The sequence below is a fragment of the Polistes dominula genome, unplaced genomic scaffold (assembly GCF_049000335.1).
Source record: "Polistes dominula isolate Pdom_NZ unplaced genomic scaffold, Pdom_raw_medaka contig_17, whole genome shotgun sequence".
NCBI lineage: Eukaryota > Metazoa > Arthropoda > Insecta > Hymenoptera > Vespidae > Polistes > Polistes dominula.
The window spans coordinates 3,173-29,345 of NW_028301049.1; the positions used below are offsets into that span (position 1 = coordinate 3,173).

Sequence of the window (26,173 nt, forward strand, 5' to 3'; positions counted from 1 at the left end):
GACGCAACCCTGACGCAACCCTGACGCAACCCTGACGCAACCCTGACGCAACCCTGACGCAACCCTGACGCAACCCTGACGCAACCCTGACGCAACCCTGACGCAACCCTGACGCAACCCTGACGCAACCCTGACGCAACCCTGACGCAACCCTGACGCAACCCTGACGCAACCCTGACGCAACCCTGACGCAACCCTGACGCAACCCTGACGCAACCCTGACGCAACCCTGACGCAACCCTGACGCAACCCTGACGCAACCCTGACGCAACCCTGACGCAACCCTGACGCAACCCTGACGCAACCCTGACGCAACCCTGACGCAACCCTGACGCAACCCTGACGCAACCCTGACGCAACCCTGACGCAACCCTGACGCAACCCTGACGCAACCCTGACGCAACCCTGACGCAACCCTGACGCAACCCTGACGCAACCCTGACGCAACCCTGACGCAACCCTGACGCAACCCTGACGCAACCCTGACGCAACCCTGACGCAACCCTGACGCAACCCTGACGCAACCCTGACGCAACCCTGACGCAACCCTGACGCAACCCTGACGCAACCCTGACGCAACCCTGACGCAACCCTGACGCAACCCTGACGCAACCCTGACGCAACCCTGACGCAACCCTGACGCAACCCTGACGCAACCCTGACGCAACCCTGACGCAACCCTGACGCAACCCTGACGCAACCCTGACGCAACCCTGACGCAACCCTGACGCAACCCTGACGCAACCCTGACGCAAACTTTTAAAATACCCAAAAAAACATATACACAAACTCTTAAAAAACCACAAAAAAACAAATACACAAACTCTGAAAAAACCCAAAAAAACATATACACAAACTTTTAAAATACCAAAAAAACATATACACAAACTCTGAAAAAACCCAAAAAAACATATACACAAACTTTTAAAATACCCAAAAAACATATACACAAACTTTTAAAATACCAAAAAAACATATACACAAACTCTGAAAAAACCCAAAAAAACATATACACAATCTTTTAAAATACCCAAAAAAACATATACACAAACTCTGAAAAAACCCAAAAAAACATATACACAAACTTTTAAAATACCAAAAAAAACATATACACAAACTCTGAAAATACCCAAAAAAACATATACACAAACTTTTAAAATACCAAAAAAACATATACACAAACTCTGAAAAAACCCAAAAAAACATATACACAAACTTTTAAAATACCAAAAAAACATATACACAAACTCTGAAAAAACCCAAAAAAACATATACACAAACTTTTAAAATACAAAAAAAAACATATACACAAACTCTGAAAAAACCCAAAAAACATATACACAAACTTTTAAAATACCAAAAAAAACATACACAAACTTTTAAAATACCCAAAAAAACATATACACAAACTTTTAAAATACCCAAAAAAACATATACACAAACTTTTAAAATACCAAAAAAACATATACACAAACTCTGAAAAAACCCAAAAAAACATATACACAAACTTTTAAAATACCCAAAAAAACATATACACAAACTTTTAAAATACCAAAAAAACATATACACAAACTCTGAAAAAACCCAAAAAAACATATACACAAACTTTTAAAATACCAAAAAAACATATACACAAACTCTGAAAAAACCCAAAAAAACATATACACAAACTTTTAAAATACCAAAAAAAACATACACAAACTTTTAAAATACCTAAAAAAACATATACACAAACTCTAAAAAAACCAAAAAAAACATATACACAAACTCTGAAAAAACCCAAAAAAACATACACAAACTCAGAAAAAACCCAAAAAAAAACATATACACAAACTCTGAAAAAACCCAAAAAAAAACATATACACAAACTCTGAAAAAACCCAAAAAAACATAAACACAAACTCTTAAAATACCGAAAAAAACATATACACAAACTCTTTAAATACCCAAAAAACATATACACAAACTCTGAAAAAACCCAAAAAAACATAAACACAAACTCTTAAAATACCGAAAAAAACATATACACAAACTCTTTAAATACCCAAAAAAACATATACACAAACTCTGAAAAAACCCAAAAAAACATATACACAAACTTTTAAAATACCAAAAAAAACATATACACAAACTTTTAAAATACCAAAAAAAACATATACACAAACTTTTAAAATACCAAAAAGAACATATACACAAACTTTTAAAATACCCAAAAAACATATACACAAACTTTTAAAATACCCAAAAAAACATATACACAAACTTTTAAAATACCCAAAAAAACATATACACAAACTTTTAAAATACCCAAAAAAACATATACACAAACTTTTAAAATACCTAAAAAAACATATACACAAACTTTTAAAATACCCAAAAAAACATATACACAAACTTTTAAAATACCCAAAAAAACATATACACAAACTCTTAAAAAACCACAAAAAAACAAATACACAAACTCTTAAAAAACCCAAAAAACATATACACAAACTCTTAAAAACCCACAAAAAAACATATACACAAACTCTAACTACACCCAAAAAAAAACATAAACACACAAACTCGTAATAAACCCAATAAAAAAAAAAAAAATAAATAAATAAATTGATACACACATACTGACTTAACCCTCGCGCGCGTGAATATTAAAACGCACACACACATAATGAACGAACCCTCGCGCGTGACCTTGACCCACATAATGAATGAAACTCGCGCGCGACCTTGCCCTGGATGTCCTTGACCTTCGATGACCTTGACCTGTAAAATCGGCTACAGGCACGGCCTCACGATTGATTGCCACCCCATTAACTAGAGACCAGGCCCCCTCTAATACTAGAAGACCCCCAATTTTCTTATTCTAATTCTTTACTACTACTACTACTATTATTTCATGCTTCTACTATTTCATACTTCTACTACTACTACTATTTCATACTTCTACTACTACTACTACTATTTCAAGCTACTACTACATGCAACTACTACTACTACTCCTCATCATCCCATTTTCCAAAGGCTGTCATTCTCAGGAGCAAGCTGAATACAACGCTCAGGCCTAAGCGTGTATTGCAAACTGCTCCTGAGCGCAGCCACAGGAGTACTCTGCTTCTGCAGAGTCGGGGTCGCACCCCGATGCGTTGAAATCCATGCGCTTTGCACCTCCCTTTATACTAAATCGGCTATCCCAACGCTACCGAGTTCAAGACGCCATCTCGTAATTATATATGCAAATGAACTGTACAGCTGACATACATCAAGTTGTAATGGCTTCTCCCTCTTGTCAATCTCGCATGACATCCATTACTTTAAAATAACATTGCCTTTTATTTTTTTTTTATTCTATCTTATTATATACACAAGTGCAAATATTCTTGTTGTTGTTGTTGTTGTTTAAAATCTTTTATAAACTAATGTGCAGTGGTCGTCTATTTATTTTAATATAGTAAAATCTATTATGTGCAATGATTTATTTCTTCTTGAAAGTAACATAACCACGAGACGTGCCAATTTTATCTTTCTAACGTGATATAGCCTCTTAAAAAAATTAATAATTTTCATTATACGTTATTACACATATATGTCTACAAGTAAAGTGGTATTTTTCTTATGCTAACATATCCATACTTAGTGAAATGATTTGCTATTTTAATTACATATAACCTCTCTCAAGTGCAATGGTTTTCTATTTAACTTTTTACATAACCTTTAGTGCAATGGTTATTAAATTAACACGTTCCGTTCATTATATGTACAACTCACGTGGTTATTACATAATTATTTAATATACTAAAAGGTTTGTGTTTATAATAAATTCAATTCTCTATTAAAATGTTCATGCATTAAAAAAAAAATTCCTTATACGACAAAAAACATAAATTTGTTTCATAATTAAATTTTACAATAATTAATAATGACATATAATGTTTGATTTCATTAAAGGAAAATTTCAATGGCTTGGATGATAGGATAGGTTATAAAAAAGAAATAAAATTTGACACAAAACGTGGTAATCCAAAGTAACCTCAAGTGTGCAATGGTATACTTTGTAAGTCGACAAGTAACCTTCTTTAAAGTGCAATGGTATACTTTTCCTGTCGACCTGTCCACCTGTACAGTGCAATAATATTCTTTTTACATTTACATAATAATAGTAAGTACAATGATATTCTTCTTAAGTTAACATAATACTAATAATAATAAGTACAATGGTTTTCTTTTGTAGATCACAAACACAAATCCAATGGCTTTCTTCTTAAGCAGATATCTAGTATCAAGTTAAATGGATTTCTTCTTAAGGAAATATCAAACGTCAAGTCCAATGGTTTTTTTTTCTTCACAAGATATCAAACATCAAGTCCAATGGGTTTCTTCTTAAGGTGAATTGGTGATCACTGCAAAAAAAGAGAAGAGAATAAGAAAAGAATTATTATAAATAAAAACAATATTATTCACTTAATTATGATTGCATCACTGTAAGAAATTTTGTTAATTAAATACTTTACACTTTACTACACAATACTTTACACAAAAGTACAATGTGACAGCAGGTAGCCATCTTGAATTTGTCCTAAAGATGTGTTTTCTCTCGTCGTCTAGATGGCGATACATATTCTCTCTACCAGTCGGTAACTAAAGTAAATATTTATGTTAACTTTTACTAAATTAATTATATTATATTAATTCACGTTTTATATGACAAAAATAAATGTATTTTAAACAATATTATAATACTTACTTCTTCAAACAACATCCTATTTCCATTATAAAATACATGATGGTATTTCTACAAAAAAAAACACAAATGAATTCATTCAAATATATACATTTTTATGCTCTTAGTCTATTCCCAATAAAATAAGTGTACATTAATAAATTTAGTACATATAGTAAGAACTGCACACATTAGAATGTATTTAACATTTCTTTTCTTAATTTGTGATAACTAGGAAACATTTTTTCTATCTAATATTCTTTTCATAAAATATTACTACTCTATATATGGTTTGCTTCTAGTGCAAGTATAAACAGTGACATAACCACAACTGCAATGATTTTCTATTTCAGTTAACATAACTTCAAATTCAATGCTATTCTAAACTTTCTATTTCAAAAATATTTCATTAATATGCTAAAATGTATATATGTTAATAATAAATTCAATTGTCTACTAAAATATTTCTATTAAAATGTTCATGCATTATAAATAAAAAAAAAAATACCTTATATGACCAAAAAAAACATATAAGTTTCTTAACTTGTAACATTTACAATAATTAATACTTACATGTAATGGTTGATTTTATTAAAGGAAAATTAAATGGCTTGGATGATAGGATAGGTTATAAAAAAGAAATAAAATTTGACACAAAACGTGGTAATCCAAAGTAACCTCAAGTGTGCAATGGTATACTTTGTAAGTCGACAAGTAACCTTTAAAGTGCAATGGTATACTTTTCCTGTCGACCTGTCCACCTGTACAGTGCAATAATATTCTTTTTACATTTACATAATAATAGTAAGTACAATGATATTCCTTTTAACTTAACATAATAATACTAATAATAATTATAATAATAATAAGTACAATGGTTTTCTTTTTTAGATCACAAACACAAATCCAATGGTTTTCTTCTTAAGCATTGATATCTAACATCAAGTCCAATGGTTTTTTTTTCTTCACAAGATATCACACATCAAGTCCAATGGTTTTTTTTTCTTCACAAGATAGCACACATCAAGTCCAATGGTTTTTTTTTCTTCACAAGATATCACACATCAAGTCCAATGGTTTTCTTCTTAAGCTTAATTGCCGAGCACTAATCACTAAAAAAAAGAATAGAATATGAACTGAATTATTATTGTAAATAAAAACAATATTATTCACTTAATTAAAGCATCACTATTGAATTTTTGTTAATTAAATACTTAACTTTACTGCACGTGGCAGTATACAATGGCAGGTGGCCATCTTGATTGTATCCAAGCGCGATGTATTTTCTTTCGTCTAGATGAAGAAACATATTGTACTTGTCGGTAAGTGAATTAAATATTTCCATCATTTGATGATAACAGCATAATCTTACCAGTCGGTACAATAAAGTAATAGCTAGTACCGCTGCTAGATGGCGATACGTATTCTCTTTACCAGTCGGTGTAAATTTCCTAATATACATTTTTATTAATTGATTAAAAAGTTAATAAAATCCCAATCATTTATACTATATGATAACAAAATAAATGTATTTGAATAGTATTATAATATTTACTTCCTCTTTAAAATAACTTATTATAATATTTACCTCTTTACATATTTTTGTCTAGATCAGTTTGTAATAATAGCAGCTGCATATTCTTTTTCCATAATAATAGTAATGAAATGAAATGAAATTCCTTGCAAAAGAAAGTATTAATTAACAAATACATCAATTTTTCTTGTCAGCTAATGGAAAAAAAATTAATATCTTCTATTACCGTGTGTACGTAAAACTTGATAAAAAATTTTGACATGAATTGAATGTCGTTAATATAATAATGTATTTGCCACGTGTGTTATCCACATATATGTCTTGTAATGATAACTAAGATATACATTTCTTCTCGTCTTCTTTTGATAAAATATTACACTATATACATATATTATTTTCTCGCAGTGCAAGTATCATAAGAACACAGAATGCATTAAACTGGAATTGCGTGCAGCAGAATTAAAGTGATGGTTAAAAAAACCCTCATGACTGTATGTGATATTTGGTTATGGATGGAGTTATAGGATTGCGTGGAAAGTTGAAGTGATGGTTTAAAAATCCCTTATGATCGTGTGGAGTCTCTCCTTTTGAATGGTGTCATTGCTGTGCGTGGAGAGTTGGTGTGATGGAATTGCATGTAAAGTTATTTTGCTAAGAAAAGGGACAGAAATGTTTAGATAATGCATAAAGTTAAGAGACAAACTAATCCACACATATATTTTAATAATTAGTAAAATTTCGTATAACAAAATACATATAGATTTACCTTAGTAGTAACTAATATTTGTTAAAATAAATTGATATAATGAGAACATCCTGAATTCATCTATATATACTCGGATTTAATAAAGAAAATTATTTTCCTTTGGTTATGACGTAATACTATTGTACCACACACTCCAATACATCCCATTTGTAACTATTTTCATCCAGAATTGGCAATCACTAATCACTAAAAAGAGAAGAGAATATGAAAAGAATTATTCTAAATACAAAATATTATTCTTTTGATTATGATTGCATCACTATTGCATTTCTTTAATTAAATATTTAATAGTGCACGTGGTAGTACACGACACGGCAGCCATCTTGATTTTTTCCTCAGCAATGTGTTGCCCGCGAAAATTCAAATAATAAGAAATGTTTTTTTATCATTAATCCGTAACCACAAAATTAATTATAATAATAATAATAATAATAATAATAATAATAATAATAATAATAATACTTTTATTATCTGAAACAATATTTATTTTGCAAGTGTGTTTATGTAATCTTTTAAAAATAATTCATAAATATGTCACTTTTTTTGTTGTTTAGTTAATAAAAGTCGATTACTGTAACATGAATTACTACTACTACATATAATTGTACATGCATCGAAATATTTTGTAATATAATAATTAATTTTCCATGAAATTATACTCTTATGGTCACGCAAGAGAATTGAAATATGTATGTGTATATATAGAGTATATATTAATGATAATGCTGCTGATGATGATGATGATCTAACATAAAAGACACAGTCGAGGCAAATTCCTTTCTGATTTTACATTTTCTTTGATCCAATTAATCACCCCGTTCATTTATATAAAATTATATGTCGATACAGTCGACGATGATAAGTCGCAGCACAACAGTTTATACAAGAAATCCTTTTTTGTATATGTGCATGTGTATTATTGTGGGGTGCAAAATAGACATATAAGTGTTTAATATAATAATATTAGTTGCAGTATTGTTGGATTCTTCTTATCAATCTTGATAATAATGAGTAGGCATTTTTAGTCAAGTTATTTACCTATCCTGTTAAATGAATCAGTTTATCAATCAGTTTGATATAGGTTTGTTTTTTACAAATACAAGATTGCAATGTTTACCTTTTGACACATTCTTGTCTTGATTATTCTTTGTTACTGCAGCTGCATTCTATTTACATAATATTATAGAATAAAACTCTTTTTCGGATTACATAATCAATGCAAATCTTCTAATCGTTAGCCGTAAGAAAATGAAATATATATCCATTGATCCAATGGTGTAATGGACTCCTCTTCTTTTGAGTATAACGTTCTTGGATTGGAATTTAAAATATAGATCTGCATGCTGAATTGATCTAAAAATATTTTTAAAAGTAATTTATATATATATACAAAAATAAGTTTGAAGAGAGAAAATGTTTAGATAATGCATAAAGTTAAAAGACAAAATAATCCATATATTTTAATAATTAGTAGAATTTCGTATAAACAAAATATATAAGTTACTTACTAGTATTTGTTATAATAATTTAATAAAAAGAACGTCTAGAATTCATCTGTATTCTCGGATTTAATTAAGAAAATTATTATTCTTAGGTTATGACATAACACTGTCCCACAGCAATACATCCAATTTAACTATTTTCATCCAGAATTGGCGATCACTAAAGAAAGAATTTGAAACAAATTATTATAAATAAAAAATATTATTCACTTGATTATTGCATCACTCTATGGATTTTTTTAATTAAATACTTTACATTACACATAGCTTGTATTTATGGTATTTAAAGTACTTTGACAGGTAGCCATCTTGATTTTATCCTAGTGATGTTTTATCTTATGTCTAGATGGCGAAACATATTCTACTAATTGGTAAGACATAGTAACACTTACTTCCGCTAGATAGCAGCCTAAATGTACTAGTCGGTACAGTGAAGTAATATCTTGTGCCGATAGATGGCGAAGTATATTTTACCAGTCGGTAATAAAATACAGATTACCCACCACACAAGATTTTTATTAACTGATTAAAAATAAATGCAACCTAAATCAATTTGTATATGAATAAAGTGAGTTTATTTTAATAGTATTAAAATATTTACTTCTTCTTTTAACTAAATTATTATATTTACCTCGTAACATATTATTGTCTAGATTATTTTTAGTCAGAACAGCTGCATTCTATTCTCATAATAATTCACATGGAATTCTTAGCAAAGAAGATAATAATTTATATAAATACTTTAGCAGTCAAGTTTTTTGAGCCCTCTTGACAAACTTGAGCAACGACGCCAGAATCAAATAGTAGAGTCTTCGCTATAATAAAAAGGGTAATAAAGAAACAGATATAAATCATTTCATAAGGTGAAAAATCAAATTAAGCATTTAATAAAAGGTCAGATCCACATAGAAATCATGCATTTTGCGTTACTGCTTTGAAAAATCTTTTTTCTGTTTTAAATGAGATTTATTCGTAAAATTAATAATAATGTGATTAATATTATATAATAAGTATGCGGTAAATATGTTAAGGACTATCATTATAGGTAATAACGATAGTAGTAATAATGATGATGATGATGATGATGATGATGATGATGATGACGATCATAACGATAAAAATAGTTAATAATAACATACTATTTTCTAATTCTATATTCATTAAAGAAAAACGTAAAATTTCAATGTAATTACTAATCGAATAGGAAATCGTTTATACATAATAATCCGAAAGGCCCCATTCGATGTCCATATAATTTAATAATCGCCAGTTTATATAAGAATTACACTTACGCGCTAATATCTTTTAAATTACATAAAGCACCAAATTTATATATATATTTGAAATTGTGCACTCTGCCGGACAGAATTCTCTTGAAAAATATCCAGCTCTGCAATAATACTTTTCATTTCTTTTAATTTGATAATAATAAAAGTAAAATTATAATACGAAAAAGCAGTAGCAACAAAACGATGATTTGCGTATTTTCTACATTACAATATTATCTATATCTTGCTTTTACAAATTTAATAACAACGTAGGAAAATTGTTACGACAGAGCTTAGAATAAATCATTTTATTTATCATTTTATTTATCTATGAAACTTTTCATGTTTATTTTTTCCTTATTTTCCCAAACCTTCAACCATAAAATTCTTCCTTATTCTTTTATTTCGTAATTACGTTTTTAAATATATATTTAGAATTTTAATATAGTAAAGAAAAGTAAAAGCCGAAGAAGAAATTAATTATTATCCATATAATATTGTAATTATATTATGTATTATTTTTGTGTTAATCGTTTTATTTATCGTTTATTCGAGCTTCTTAGAGGTACTTTATACGATTTTAAATAATTCACGCTTAATTTAATTATCTTTATTACTTTTTATTTTACATAGATTATTTCTTTTTATTTTTGTCTTTTTCTTTTTTCTCTTTATTCATTGAAATTCCACAAAAAGCTAAAATTTCAATTTTAGTCATTTTCGCGTTTAATTATAAGAAAGAGCAGCAGCGAAGAGATTGTGATTGATAATTCTGCTTTTAAAACTTGAATAAGAGAATAATATCCTTAAGATATTTTTAGTTTATTTCCAATGTATGGAATAGAACAAAGCGTTAGCAGAATATCCATAGAATATACAACGTAGAATATTAAATAGTATGAGCATACGAGCAAGTAGTGTATATACAACAGATATTCTTCTTCTTCTTCTTCCTTCTCTTCTCATTTGTATAAGTGCTTATCTTTTTTTTCTTTCTTTTTCCCTCTTTTTTTTTATTTATCATTAGGCAGTTATAACAATGACTGTTATATTTAATTGAACTCCTTCAATTTAATCATGAGTTACATTTTAATCGTTTATATCGGACTTGATATGAATGAATTTTGTCGACATATTGGGTGCGCATGTAAATTATCCGTCATCTGATGGCAAAAAGTGGCCCGACTGAAATGAATTATTTAATGGGAACCCAATAGGGTCTCTCATCAATTCATTTTGGTATTCCTATAGAAATAATAATTCATTAAATTACGATCATTTGACATAATCTTTAGAAGTTTGCTTCTTATTCAAATGACAGCGTCCCTAATCAATCTTTAAAGATCCCTACTACCAGAGTCGATTACCTATTACAATTTCATTTTTAATACTTTTCTTCATCCCTTTTCTTTTATCTTCTTTTTTGTTTTTTGACTCTTATTCATTTATATGTATAGACGACGACGACGACGACGACGACGACGACGACGACGACGACGACGACGACGACGACGACGACGACGACGACGACGACGACGTTATTGAACACAATAACAGTACGTACACAACCTATGTTTGTTTTTTATCTCTTTGCAACTTTTCGTTAAAAGATTTCTTTTTATAAGTACCCTCATTTTTCCATTTTTTCTCCTTTTTTCAAATTACTTACTTACAGTACAAAGACAACAAGAGTACTTGGAAAATTAATTTATATCGTAATAGGGTTTTTTTTTAATTAATGTTTTTTTTAAAAGGTCATACTGGTCAAAAATGTGGGAAAAATGGATTTTTAGTTTACATATATCGATTGAATATACCTTTAAAAATGAAATACAAAAATTGTTGATAAACAGTATTCATTATTTCGATTTTTATATAGCTTGGAAATTGAAATAGCGCGATACCTATAAGTATATTGCAATACGGTACTGCATATTTCCAATAGTTTTCTTTAAAAACACAAGAGAATTATGGTAAATTTTTAAAACGTTATCTTATACATCGGTGGTTCTCAAGGTATGTGCCGCAAAATATTAAACAATTTTCATCATTTTAATTCCATTAGTGACTTCTTATTTGTGCGACGTTAGATTTTCGACAATTACTATGATAAAATCAAAGTATCGCATAGAAATAAATGTGAAGAAAGAAATGAATTCAGTTTAATTCCACGATTTAAGAAAATTTCGGCAACCAACAGTATCATCCATCTCTGTCAGCCATCCAACTAATTACCATAATTGAATTTATTTAAATCAATATTTTTATAGACACAAATGTGTTTTATTTATTTTTATCTAACTCTTGCACAATATTATAGCTTATTTGCAAAGTGTACTTATTAAAATTCGTTATTTGTATGCAAGTTTAATTTATAGTAGCAATCATACAAAGTAAAAATTAATTCGAAATTTTCGAATTTCGGATCAATAAAAGTAAACAAAATCATTAACGCGAGTCTCGAAGAGTTTCTCAGATATTTCATATTGAAGGCAATTATTTTTCTTGAAAACAAAAACAAAAAACTTGTAAGAAATACTTTTTTTTTTTTACAATTTTGCGGCGCTTGACCAAAATGACCCTTAAATCTAAAATTGACGTATTACGATTTTTCTATGAACAATATAGCAATTGTATCTTTCTATTGATAAAAGGGTATACCCCAGGAAACTTAAATTATTAACCTATGAGTTGATAGGAGGAGCAAGGGTAAGGAAAAATTGCATAAACCTCCAACAATAAACAGTCAAACTTCCTCTCTACGCAACAATACAGATCATTCTTATACAAGCCTAATAAACTTACTTGATTGTAAATAATTTATTCATTAATGCCCTCCTAATGAAGAATACTTAGATGCACGTTCTAATATATGTCAACGAAATATATCTTCATAATTTTGCTTAATTTTCATACGTTAAAATTGAATATACATTATTTTAAATAATCGGTTTGAGGTAAAATATCATATACAAAGAATTCTGTGTCGTATCTTGATGATACTTCAAAATGATTCCGTATTAGGACAAAAATTCGACGAGCTCGTTATTATCGAACTTTTATTTCAAGAAATCATGTCCTAATACAGATTTACAAAATAGCAATATATATATATCGTGTAAAGAATTCGGAAATAATCATAATACTGCACATAACATCTAAGCTTTCGCAATGCTCATAATGTATATATAAGCCTTGTCGATTATAAATTTATAAACTTATACAAGATACGATAGCCTATACAAATGGCGAAGAAAAAATGCATGATAAATAATGTATAAGTTTAGAAATTAAGCGAAAATTATTATTATTTTTTTTCTTAATATAGTCAACATAATGATAATAATATTTAAAAAAAATAATAATAATAAAGAATAACGCTACGAAACAACGACCGATTGTTACAAATCGGGTAATATAGAATTACCGACTTTTTGACTTTAATAAAACTATAATAAAAAACAACACAGAATCGCATGGCCCGAAAAAATACGTAATCTACGTCTGGCAGTAGAAGACTTTTTTTTCTCGTTGCTAAGTGACTCCGTCTATTTTCTTCATATTATATAATCAACTTGCAAATAAGTTTGTAAGAAATATATATATATATATATATATATGGATATACATATACATATATATATATATATATATATATATATATATATATAAAGTTTTGGTCTTATAAAATTGAATTAATTTACAGTACTTCTTAAATGTAATTGCGTATTCTCATCGAATAATAATTAAAATTACATTATTCTAGCTCATAATAACTTAATAACAGCTTATATAGCTCAGCTTCGTCGTTTTAAAGTATTCGCGTTTATTTTTGTTTTATTTTTTACCGAACTATATACGACGAACGCTATTTTTTATATTTGCACATGCTTTAATAATACACGCGGACCCTGCCACTGAACAAACTCTCTCTCTCTCTTCCTAACTTTTTCCATGTTCGTCTCATTGTTTAAAATCACGCTCACTCAATTCCACATTGTCGTTGTGTTATCATATTGAGTGACAATTACAAATAAACAAAGAAAAATGACAAAACATTAGATTGTACAAAATGTAACACGTTTTCGATATAAAATAGGACAGAAAGAAAATGGAAGAAAGAAAAGAGAAAGATAAAGATAATGAAATCTTTCAAACGGTATACAGCACAGGCACCAATGAAAACAAATCAATTTTATATTACATATGTGCCGGTAATTAACGATGGGCTAATTAGTCAAAAAATGTTAACAATTTGTTTTATGTATTCGTCCACTGTCATAATTACTTGCAAAAATGACGGTGATTTAACAAACGAGTTTAGAGCAAAACAAACTATGGATTTTCTACGTTTTTGTTTGTTTTTAAGGAAATAAAAACGATCTTAACAAACGTAACAATCTTGATTTGGAAGTGTGTATTATAGAGTTGGTATAACCGCGGCCGGTTTATTGATAGATTTATTAATATTTATTTGTCATTGCGATTTATTCAAATCTTTCCTTTAGATCGATGTCAAAGACAATTTGAGATTAATTACATACCATCGATTTGTCTAACAAGCAACATTTTTACTTTTTTCTTTGTCGTTTCGTATATCTGTATGTGTGTATGTACAGTCAGTCATAGTAGCATTTATAACGACCTCCACTCTCAATTTTAAATAATTGATATTTACTTATAATGTCATTTCTCAAAATTCCTATAAACAGAAACTTGTTTTAGAGTAATTATTATTGAAAATTTCAAATTGATATCGAGAACATAAATACAACTGCACACTTAGGTAGTTACTTAGATATTTCTTCAATGTGATAAACGTCCAAGTATTATGTGATCATCAAATTGTTAAAATTATTTATCGAATCTTCACAATCGGATAAATTATAAAGATGAGAGATTGTTAATAAAAAAAAAAAAAAAAAAAAAAAAAAAAAAATAAGCAAATATTAATTATTTGAAAATTACAGTAGTAGTAGTACGAATATTTCTGTGACTCACTCTGTGTATAAATATATGTATGTATGTATTTATGTATGTAAAAGAAATGCTCGGCCGAGAATTAGAAAGCGCAAAGATCGGCTCAAGCTGTCCTTCTTGATGTCTTCGACAAAGACGAGTAAAGAATATGACTAGGGCCGTCTTTGGCGAAATGTATTGTGGCATATAATAAGAGAAGAAAAGAAGATAAGAAGATTCAAAAAAAGAATATATATACAGGATGATTAACAAACCATTATCAATAAAGAATACTCTGTTATTCACCCCGTATATATAAGAAATAAAGAAAAAAAGAAAAACACTTTCCTCGCACCATTAACGAAACATGCCTTAAATGGTTGTAACAATAATATATGACGATGACACGACTCCTTTAACCTGTTAATCGGGAAAAAATTCCTTTTTGGTCAGTAAAAATGTGAATATACTATTATCTAATTTGTATTAAGTTCTAATTTACATATAAGACAATTATAAAGCTTAAATTTAGCGCTTATTATTAAATAGAATTATTTAAATGTAATAGAACATAAACATAATGTAAAAGATACATACATTCGTAAAAAATACTTGTAATAGGAATGAAAAAAACCATTGATTATACATCGATTTACATTATTTTATTTATTTATTCATTATTATTATTATTAATATTATTATTGTTATTGTTATTGTTATTATTATTATTAATACGTCTTCCATCGTTAAAAATTTCTGACGAGTATGATCGTCTTCGTCGTCGGTTAACAGGTTAAAGGCACAAGCTCGAAAAAGAAAAAGAAAAGAAATCAAATTGACAAAGAAAGAATATTTATTATTCTATGCGACGAAGAAAATAAATTTAGAACTTTTATTTATTATTACTCTCGTAATCCTCTTCCCTACCTTCCTCCCTTTTTTTCTATGCAAATCCGCGCACTCTCGTCTAATTTTCTTATCCCTTTTGTTAAAGGGATTTAAAAAAATGTATTTTTCATTAAATTAAATTTCATCTAATTTGTATTCCTTTTCTCTATCTCTTTCTCTTTCTGTCTTTCTTTCTTTCTATTTTTTTCGCTTTTTATTTGAATAAACCTTCGAAACGGCCTTTTAAGGAGAACACTATTATATGTCTATAAACATATAATAATAAAAAAACAGGATTAGGGAGAGATAGAATAAAGTATTAGCTAATAGAAATTAGATTTGGGTGTGCGAATGCTTAAAATATTAAAAATGTAAAAATGTCAAGCACGCGCGCATACTCACACACAAACACGCAACAGCAACACGCACATACGCACACACAACGGTACTATTATAGATTCCTTATCGTAGATAGAATGCGATGGCAGTTTTATGTCCTGGAAAGATGCTGTGATTTATTGTTTCGGCCGCTTTGATTTTATTTCTTTTTCTTTTTTTTCTTTTTTTTTCTTTTTTTTTATTTATTATTTCATTTCAACTTAATATTCTCTCTCTCTCTTTCTTTCTCGGCCTCCGAATAATATTTATTATTGGTCGTCTGAGTGTGTGTGCCTTCATTTTCCATGATTCTAAAGGTTTACAACATTTCACATTCGTGCTTAGCTCGGAAAAAAATTCGTGTTCGCTTCTTCGTATTAACGGTAAGCTTTTCTTCGTGGCAGTGTCTGAAAGAAAGAGGAAATTATTAAAGTGAGAATGATATATAACGAGATAATAAATAAATTCATCACAATTTTTCAAGGCAAATTTTTTGATACGACAACCGTCGTTCTTATGTTGTGTGCCGTGTTTTTTTTTTTTATTTTTGGTCTTGTTGTTTTTGTATTTTTTTTTTTTTCTATCATAATGTCCAAGTTTTACGAGAATATTAACTATATGAAAATAATATAATAATGTGTATATACTATCATATTTCGCAGAATAACGCATGATTCATTTTTTACTGGCGTATTGAGAAATGATAAAAAATGTATTTGTCTAATATGCAAATGCAACTAGCGATAATAACTGAAAACTAATTCTAAGAGCGATGCAATCTCACGCGCTAAATCTCTCACCTGTTTCGGCATATCTCCATTTCCTATTATTATTATATATGTTACCATTAAAGTGTGATATACGTTAATTTATAAAATAACTTGTAGACAATAAGTATTATAATGTTACATATATATATTTTAACTTCCTTTCCTTTGTAAACGATAAGCCTTATATCTGATTTCCTGTCCTTTTATATTATTTAATTTCCTGTTAAATGTTTGAAGTGCGATCTTAATCCTTAATTAAACAAAACCTTGTGATCTTTCCGATTTTCAACCCAACCTCCAGTCATACTGGAGGGCAATAAGATTCATATGTTCTCTGTCCCTCTCCAAAAGGGCATACGTAGCTTAACTGTTAGTATAAATGTGTGAAAATAAGTAGAGAAAAGAAAAAGTTAAGAAGTTAATAATCTCCATCTGTTTTAAGTTAATATCATCTCTGTCTGTTAAAGTCTTTTACAATCAGTTATCAGTGTTTTTTTTATTTTTCTCTGAATCCCATACACTACTGAATTATATATCGACCGATCAAGTAAAGTATGAAATAATTCTTCAATTTGATGAAATATGAATAGTTTTAAATTAAAAAGACGTAAATCTGCCTTACATAACAAAAACATAACTATTATTTTTGTCATTATAGAATTCGATAAAGAGTTCATTGTTCAATTGAATATATAAATAAGTGAAAATACTGTGTTTATACAAACCTTCATTATATGGCTACCTACGCCTCGATCGACTTCTTCTTTTCCTTTTTCTTCTTAAGAAACGATGGCGTCCTAAGGCCCTTCTTCTTCTTTTTCTCCTTCTTCGGCGATTCCTCGCTAACACTCACGTCCTGCGACATGGAACCCTTAACACGGAAGGTCCCAACCGTAACCATAAACCTTTCCACATGCACATGCAACGTCGTCGATCGGTTTAGAATCATTCAATGAATTCTATTTAATCTTAAAATCTAAATATTAAGTTAAGACATTCATGGCTCATTGTTTATAATGGACAGCATATAATTTATTTTAAAGACATTTTTCAAAAGTGAGACGAATTATTAATTTCAGATTTATATTTTTAAATAAAAAACGAAATATTTTATATATATATATATATATATATTTCTTCCTCAGTAAAATGATATATTTAAAATATCAATAGTTCGATGTGTAATATTTACAATTTACATCATAACACGGACAGATTTTTTGATAAATACTAAGTACTTATAGATTGAAGCTTTTATTACTTATTGATACAGCAAACACCAGCCATATGATTAATATTGATTAGATCATAAAACATTGGGCCATTTGAAAATTTCAAGTAAGTGTAAAAAAAGTCCTTGAAGATTCTAAACTTTCTCGTTCGATTGCATTCGAGTAGTAGTCATGCATAATAGGCAACTAACTATTGAAATAAGCAATGAAATGGTGATTTGTATTTTAAACAAGAAACAAAAGAAAAAATGGAGAAAATAAAAGAAACGATAATGAATGAAATGTATGAAACTACGTCAAAGCTTTGAGCTTTGTATTTAAGAAAAAGACAAAAAAAATTCAAGAGAAATAAGCAGCTTAAGTTTCCAATTTACTCTGGCGGCTTGGCTTTATTTACGCGGCGGCTTGCTTTGTATATCTCTTTGTATATGGCACGTCTTTGAGCACAATTTCAGATGCTTATGTGTTATTCCTACACACCGATGCGCAGCTGTTTGTAAACTTTTGCAATCTAGTCCATTTGTTTTCTTTGTTTTTTGCTTTTGTTTTTGTTTTTTAACGTAATAATGACAATTTATGACTTATAAGCCAATTACTATTTTCAGGCATGAAATAAAAAAAGAAATATGAAAAATAATGATGAATTGTTATCACAGTTTTGAAAGGGAAAAAAAAGGAAAAAAAAGGAAAAAAAAAGGAAAAAAAAGGAAAAATAGAAATTAACGAGAAGCCACACACCCCACAAATGCTTCTCTCTCTCTCTCTCTCTCTCTCTCTCGTTCTCTCTCTCTCTCTCTCTTTCCATTGATTGAAACGTTAAACATGGACAAGTTATATTATAAATACATATTAGTTTGACATTTAGAAAGATAAAAGAAATTGTCTAGAAATAACATTTTGAAAAATAAAGAGAAAGTAAAACAACAACAACAACAACAACGAAGAAAGAAAAATGATAGTTTTAACGAACCTCCTTGCTACTTTGAGAAAATGTACTGTGATGGGCGTCCGAGTGATCGCCGTTTACGGTATTTTCTCCTGTAACAGAAAAATAATTTCGATCAACAACATCAATAACAATCACTAGCTATTATTATCGATTGAAATATTAATCCTTGAACAATTGAACATTACTAATGACATACATTATTTAACAATGTAAATTTTATAAAATAATTGTTTGTAACAATTCACTAATGAATTGTACGTTATGTAAAACATAATTCTTTTTTGTTCAAGGATTAAAATAAGTAATAAAAAATAAAATAAACGTTAAAGAGCCATTGAAATAAGCGTACCGTAATAATCGCAACTTACCTTACAAATGTGTAGCATAGTGTTACCGTGCATTGTATGTTCCCTTCCCTTTCTTTAAAGTAGATTCAGTAAGGACTGTGCAAAGGACAGGTGGTGATGGTACATTGTTTCGATTAAAGCGTTGGGAATTTTAATGAGAAACATTTTTACAAGCGATATAATGTTGACAGAAATAAAATAAATTCATAATCGTCGTCTGTTAGTTTCGATGTATGATAATGATGATATTACAAGGAAAAGTAAATAGAAGGAAGGTTTTTACATATACACAAGGTATAGTATTTCAATTTCAATAAAACTTCGATTTTGATGGTCTCGTTGGTGAAATATTTTGTCCTTAATTATAGTTAGATTAATTAATAATATAGAGTAAGATTATTTGAAAAAGTGCAAATGTTTATTTCTTATCATAAAAACAAGGACGCATGCGCGTCATTGAGCTAATTAAATGTATCTATATACATTAATGAGATCTGACCTGCGATCCCTGAATTTGATAACAGAACAACAAACATGGAAATCGTAGGCGCATGCATTTGTGCAAGAAAAAGAAAAAAATCTAAAACAAAAATAAACTCTGTTACATAGTCATTAATACTGAACTATCAAAAATATAACATAACATAACTAAACGAATGAATTCCTTTCTTTGGTATTTTTTACTTTATCTTTTGTAAAAAGAAAATAACGATACGATATTTCAAGATAAAAGAAAATAATAAATGATAAAATTTACGTGAAATACACAAATTAACGTTGTTGTTAACATTGGCCTCGTAACGGAAAAGAAAATTAATAATAATGATAATGATAATAATAATAATAATATTAAAATATATTAGTTGGTAAGAAAAATCTCAGTGGTCCTCAGAAGAGGAGAGTGAACGATTGTCTTGAGTGGATTCAATGAGAGAATTGATATTAAGTTTCATTCCCGATACCAATCTATATAAGGAAGAATCCTCATATCGTGGAAGCACATGAGATCCAGTCAAATCAAGATTCGCAAGTTGTTCAATACCGTTATTATTAACTAAAATAGGAGACGACTTTGAGATCACCAATTCAATATTTTCTCTAATTACATTATCATTTTGTTCTACGCTTTCCTTATCCTTTATAGAAATGATACTACGATTATTCGAATTGGAAGGTGACTTGGAAGGTGACTTGGAAGGTGACTTGGAAGGTGACTCAAAATTTGGACAAATGACGTAGGTTGCATCTGAAGAAATGGAAACTTGATCAATCGAGTCTTGAAAATGATAATCTGAACATGAAGACGGTCTGTCTACTGACGATGTATTGTACTCGCTACTTTCGTCCTTGCAAGTATAATAATCTGTTGATTTATTCGATTCTTCCCCACTTACGTTCATATTTTCATTTTCCATGAAAGATGTTATTATTGTCTCACTGCTATCCAATCTTTTCAATGAACAATCAGCAAAACACTCCGGACAAGTATCAATGAGTACGTTAGTTTCTTCATTTAATGATTCACTTGTAGTAGTCTCTTCCGTTATGGGTGATAAATCTTGATACTGATGATGATCATTGTAATGATCATTGTAATGATCAAAATAAAGATCGTTTGAGTCTACGTTTCCATTAGATATCATTGATTTATTATCAATAATTGGCATCCATCCGTTATTCAAACAATATTGCTCCATAATCTTCTCCCCATAAATTTCAGCAAGGTATTTAAAGTTTTTCTTAAAATTATTTGACAATTGCAAATTCCTTTGATACTCAACAACATTTTCGTTTGTTTCCCTATCGGGATATTCAAGCTCACAATGTTTACGTTTACGCGAATCTTTCGACGTTTCATTAAATAAATATTTGCTAACGTCACACTGAGATTTTTCTATTTGAAAATTTAACTCGATCACATCATTTCTACTCGATCGATTAGTTATAGAACAAAATTCAAGGACAATTTCATCGGACAAGGGACGTTTATTATTTTGTGAATCATTTTCCGTAATTACACGAACGTTAAGATTTTCATCTACGTCAATGTCAATATTTTCACTTTTACTTATCATATTGTCATCTGCGTCTTTAATACATTTTTTATTGCTTTCGGGTAACGTTCCTGGAAAATGACATTCGAGCGATGTACATGTTAACGTTTTATCAAGTATCTTGGGATAAGTTGTTTGATCTATTGATCTTATCATCGAACATTCATTTACATCGCTATTTTTAGTATTTCCTGAAATATTGTTAATAACAATAGATCTACTGTTGATGTTGTTATGTGAATCCTGTAAAATAATGGAGGATTTCTTGATACATTTTTGATCATTATCGATCTTTGGAGTGGAAACAATAAGTGTGTCTTCCATATCATGCATTTCTAACACGTGATGAACAAGCTCGTTAATGACAATTAAATTAGAATTATCTGCAGAAACCGTATTCTTTGAAGGTACGTTTAGATTTGAAGTTAAACGAGAAGCATCATCGATAACCTGATCAACAATATTTGCTGCCTCAACGCAAGCTTGACTGATATTAAGATCAGCTAATATTTGATTAACGCTACTATTCATGTCCTCACTAAAAGATTCCCCAAAAAAATCTTCCAACTCGAGGATCGTACCAGTTGGTAATTCTAATATGTCTGATCCATTATTAGAGCATTTATCGTTGTAGTCAACAATGGAATTATTATCAGTAGAGTCATCCTGAAAAATATTTTCTATGGACGAATTGTGAGAACTATCATCACTTTTGGCTTTATTAACTTCTTTCTTCCATTCGTTAGTCATTTGATGCTCTACATCAAATGAATTCTTTATGCTATCAACATTGTTATTTTCAAAACAAACCGTTAACATTTCGCTTGACGGTGGTGTCAAACTGTAAATCAAATTCATGTTCGTGGAATCTAAATTATACTTCTTATCCGATGGTGCTGCTGCTGCTGCTTCTGTTACCGGTAAAACATTTTGCAAACTTGCACAAGACGGCAAAATTTTATCATTGATACAATTAATAACATCTCCTAAACTATCTCGACGATTACAATTGTACAATTCCTCTTCATTGTTTTGTTTGGAAACCGATGATAAACAATGACAATCATCATCTTCCCAAAAAAATTTACTTTCACAAGAAAAACTTTCATCCATTTCTTTTTCAATGTCATTCTCCCTACAAGATTTGTCGTCTTGTTGATCATTAGCAACTTGATACCTAGACGAGTCACATATTTTCTCCATTATCGAATTCAATAACGTTCCATTGACTTTTTTCTCTATTCCAGCATTGCTTTCAGTTCTGTCATTATGATTCAGATAAAGTACAAGTTGATTTTCATTATTATTTTTCTCATCTTCGTTATAATTATTAATAATGTTATTAAAACATTTTGTTTGAAAAAATTTATAAGAATCTTTTTCTTGAACCCCATAGTTGCCATTCAACATCCTTGTCTCATAATTTTCGAAAAATTCACGTCTTGCTTCTATTCGAGTTTTATAATTTTTCCAAAATCGTCTTTCTCTGTTGTAATGATTATCTGTAACTTTTTTATCATAGTTCTTGTCATCATTCGTTTTTTTAATGGGCCTCCACATAGTGTTCCACGAACATTCAATCAAGGTGGGTTTCATACGTTCTGCGATGACTAAACTGCGAACGACCTTTAAATGCTGATTTTCATGGAGCTCGGGAGATCGCCAGCCTGAGCGAATGCTACCACTGCTTTCGCTGCCACAACCTCTTGATAGAGCACAATCTGTAAAATTAGATTGTCCAAAGACAAGCGAAGCTCAGTCTCTAACACATTCTTTTCTTCCACGTCAATCTATTCGATTTAAGAGTAGCATGATTGACCTCGTTATGATCACGGATCGCTCACACCTTCTTATACTATAATTCCTTTTACTATACCCCCAATTTAAGATAGACAATAACAGTTTTAACACTTATTTAACCAAAGGTTTTTATCAACCTCTGTATTATTATACTCCTAATGCTAAATCACGATCACGATCACGATCACGATCACGATTTCCTTAACTACAGTAAATAATAAGAAATAAAAAACAGGAAAAAGCACGATGATAACAGGACGACATACATACTTATAAAATATACTTATAAATATATTATATACACATAAAACATGTTAATGTATTAAAGTATTATTAAAATAAAGACATATAGAGAAAAAAGATCAACGTTCGGATTGACGTTATGATCGATTTGACGTATGCATATCTGCATGCTTATAAACTGTGTTAGAAAAACAAATGTGCGTCGTAATGATATCATTAAAATTCGTATGACAAATATCAGCATGTATGGTGTAAGCGTTAGCGATCATAAAGATTCCTTATACCCTTGTTAGAAATGGAAATGGAAATGGAAATGGAATAGAAATAAATTTAATGGAAAGGGAAAAAGTATATATAACATTAGGCACAAAAATACGATGATCATGCGTTACCTGATATAACACACTCCTTTCACTTGAAATCTCTTCTACCTTAACTAAGGAAATGCTTACCTTGCCTGCTAATATCACTTTCTGCTTCAATCGCAGCACGTCTCATTTCATTGAGGAACTCCGTAGTTGCATACGCTGTATTAAGAATAAACAATTACATGCATATGTCAAATTTGGCAAAAATACACATGCGAGAGAGAATATTTCTCTTAGTCTTATACAAGAATTACTTATTAAATCGGGAGTATCACAAAAATCCAAACGTAATTGTACAAAATATATATGCAACATATGAACATGCTAAAATTCCAAAAACTCAAAAGACCGTTACTGTACTACTTTACATTTCATATAATATTTTTTAAACAAACCTTTCTTTTTAACGATATACAATAATTAAGTCTTTGTAAATTTGTAGTAAATTTAAAATGTACTCACCGTCACTTAAAACGACTTCTGGTTGACTGGGCGCAGGCACTTGTTTCGTTTCTATCCGTAAAACTCTAGGTTCTGTCGATACAAAATTAAAGGATATTAATAAATTTCTATATTTCTTTTTTTTTCTTCAATTATCAATTATTATTAAATAGTAATTTGTCAAAAGTATAGGAGGGTGATATCGTGTTTAAAAGTACTTTTTTATATTTTAACAAATCAATAACAAAATTCATCTGACTTTTATTACTGATATGAGTTTGTAACATAAAAATATCACTCACTGTGTTATGCAAATACGCAATCTTTTACGCAAATACGCAGAATCCAGTAAAATGATTGGAATAAACCATAAAATACAATCTATCCATCTATCATAATCATCAAATAGATACAACATTTAAATTCCAATGTGAACTCCAATCATGACAATGATTACATGGAGTTAAATATATTAAAAAATACAATGTCATAAATGATTCATATGTAGAAAATGTACTAAAGGATGCTTAATAAATTTTGTTAAAATGTTCTTTTTAATTCGTTAATGTAATTGTCTGAGCCGTTTAAATGAAACATTATATATTTAATAATTTCTCTTACCATCTCTACTCTCTTCCTCAGTCTCTGATGTAACAGAGACTGGTGATTGAATTGGACTCTTGGCAGTGCTAGATTCGTGTGTTGCACGACTGATGTTAAATGACGACAATGCCTCAGATTCCGATTGTGATTCGTCATCTAATTATAAAAAGTTCATTAAACAAATGTGTCTCTTTTTCTTTGGAAGAAAATAAAAATATATATTTTATAAAAACAAAAGCATTGTTATAATAAATATTCTATGCTTACAAGGATCGCCCTTCTGCTTGCGCTCTATCTCCTTCTTATATTGATCTAATTCCTGATCCGTAATGGCATCAAATGGATTTTTGGCGTAAGGTGTCTTGTAAACCATTGCATTATGTTGAAACCCTCTTTGTATGATACCCTTACTAGCTGCTCCTACAAGTACAACTTGCTCTCCAGTACCACTGATCGTAGCATCCTTGAAAATAATTAAAGAAATTTACAAAATATAAAATTAAAAATCAATCAAATGTAGAATGTGTCATAAAAGTTTGTAAATATTTAAAAAGTGGAATTATAGTTCTTTCAATAATATATTCATGTAATATATAAATCCTAAAATTTATACCTGCATTTTTTTCGCTTCTTCCCACGTTACACCTTCCAATATGTGGGATTGTGGTCCAGCTGATATTTTATCTGCTCTACGATAGTCTTTTATCTAATGAAGTAAAAATAGATGCGTACTTATGTTATATTAATAAGATATAGATATATATACATCTGCTGAATAATTCAGAAAAGTTAAAATAATAAATTGTAAATACATATTGAGTATTTTTGATAATAATCTTTCTATCATTATCATTAGAATTATTTTGTTCCATTGTATAAAATATAAATTTACTTACCTGCTGTTGAATTTGTTTGAATTCTTTCGGATTAGTGTTTTTAGGTACAAACTGGAGAGCACCATCAATCTTCACTGGGGTACTGCTATGGGTCGGAGATCCATCGGACACCCACTGCACACAAAACCAGAGCATTAGAGTTGACCCCCTTTGATATATTTTATCAATATCATCATTTATCAATAAATAATACATACGATTGCGCAGTGAAAATTTAAGTACTGCATGTAATGTGTGCCTGCGTTGCATATTTTTCTTTAAACTTTAATATAATATTTCTTTCTGTGTGGGCGCTGATTTTAAATACTTTTAAATAAGAAATTTATATACATATACATAAAAAAAAATCTATTTATTAATATAATATTTAATTTTGTTCAGTATATAATTTGTTAAATTAAAAATATTACTACAAAAAACTCCAACTGTATCAAATATACTTAAAGGGTCATTTCACC

General features: G+C 29.5%; 2 protein-coding genes and 1 long non-coding RNA gene across 4 annotated transcripts in view; 1 reads left to right on the forward strand and 2 right to left on the reverse strand.

Annotated features, from left to right (window-relative positions):
• Nucleotides 1–3,185: 3,185 nt before the first annotated feature.
• Nucleotides 3,186–4,514, forward strand: LOC149031534 (uncharacterized). Its single transcript, XR_016177614.1, has 3 exons — nucleotides 3,186–3,799; nucleotides 3,946–4,156; nucleotides 4,229–4,514. It is a non-coding gene; the product is annotated as an uncharacterized LOC149031534 (long non-coding RNA).
• hts (adducin 1-like protein hts) overlaps nucleotides 3,997–26,173 on the reverse strand; it is a 31,924-nt gene continuing 9,747 nt past the window's right edge. Inside the window, exons 8-23 of one of the 2 annotated variants that reach the window (XM_089175500.1) lie at nucleotides 25,716–25,829; nucleotides 25,433–25,525; nucleotides 25,087–25,282; nucleotides 24,838–24,975; nucleotides 24,238–24,309; nucleotides 23,860–23,934; nucleotides 18,985–19,052; nucleotides 17,508–17,653; nucleotides 8,912–16,419; nucleotides 8,526–8,679; nucleotides 8,135–8,370; nucleotides 6,306–8,060; nucleotides 6,090–6,168; nucleotides 4,742–6,010; nucleotides 4,459–4,635; nucleotides 3,997–4,397 (exon numbers count right to left, since the gene is read on the reverse strand). In XM_089175500.1, coding sequence (XP_089031626.1) covers nucleotides 17,525–17,653; nucleotides 18,985–19,052; nucleotides 23,860–23,934; nucleotides 24,238–24,309; nucleotides 24,838–24,975; nucleotides 25,087–25,282; nucleotides 25,433–25,525; nucleotides 25,716–25,829 — 885 coding nt within the window. In that variant the 3' untranslated portion in view covers nucleotides 3,997–4,397; nucleotides 4,459–4,635; nucleotides 4,742–6,010; ... (4 more) ...; nucleotides 8,912–16,419; nucleotides 17,508–17,524. Of the gene's footprint in view, nucleotides 4,636–4,741; nucleotides 6,011–6,089; nucleotides 6,169–6,305; nucleotides 8,061–8,134; nucleotides 8,371–8,525; nucleotides 8,680–8,911; nucleotides 16,420–17,507; nucleotides 17,654–18,984; nucleotides 19,053–23,859; nucleotides 23,935–24,237; nucleotides 24,310–24,837; nucleotides 24,976–25,086; nucleotides 25,283–25,432; nucleotides 25,526–25,715; nucleotides 25,830–26,173 lie in introns of both variants that reach the window. The other variant, XM_089175499.1, reaches the window with a different exon arrangement.
• Nucleotides 18,989–23,853, reverse strand: LOC107072119 (uncharacterized). Its single transcript, XM_015331785.2, has one exon. It carries the CDS (start codon nucleotides 22,958–22,960, stop codon nucleotides 20,189–20,191), a length of 2,772 nt encoding a protein of 923 aa, XP_015187271.2. The 5' UTR covers nucleotides 22,961–23,853; the 3' UTR covers nucleotides 18,989–20,188.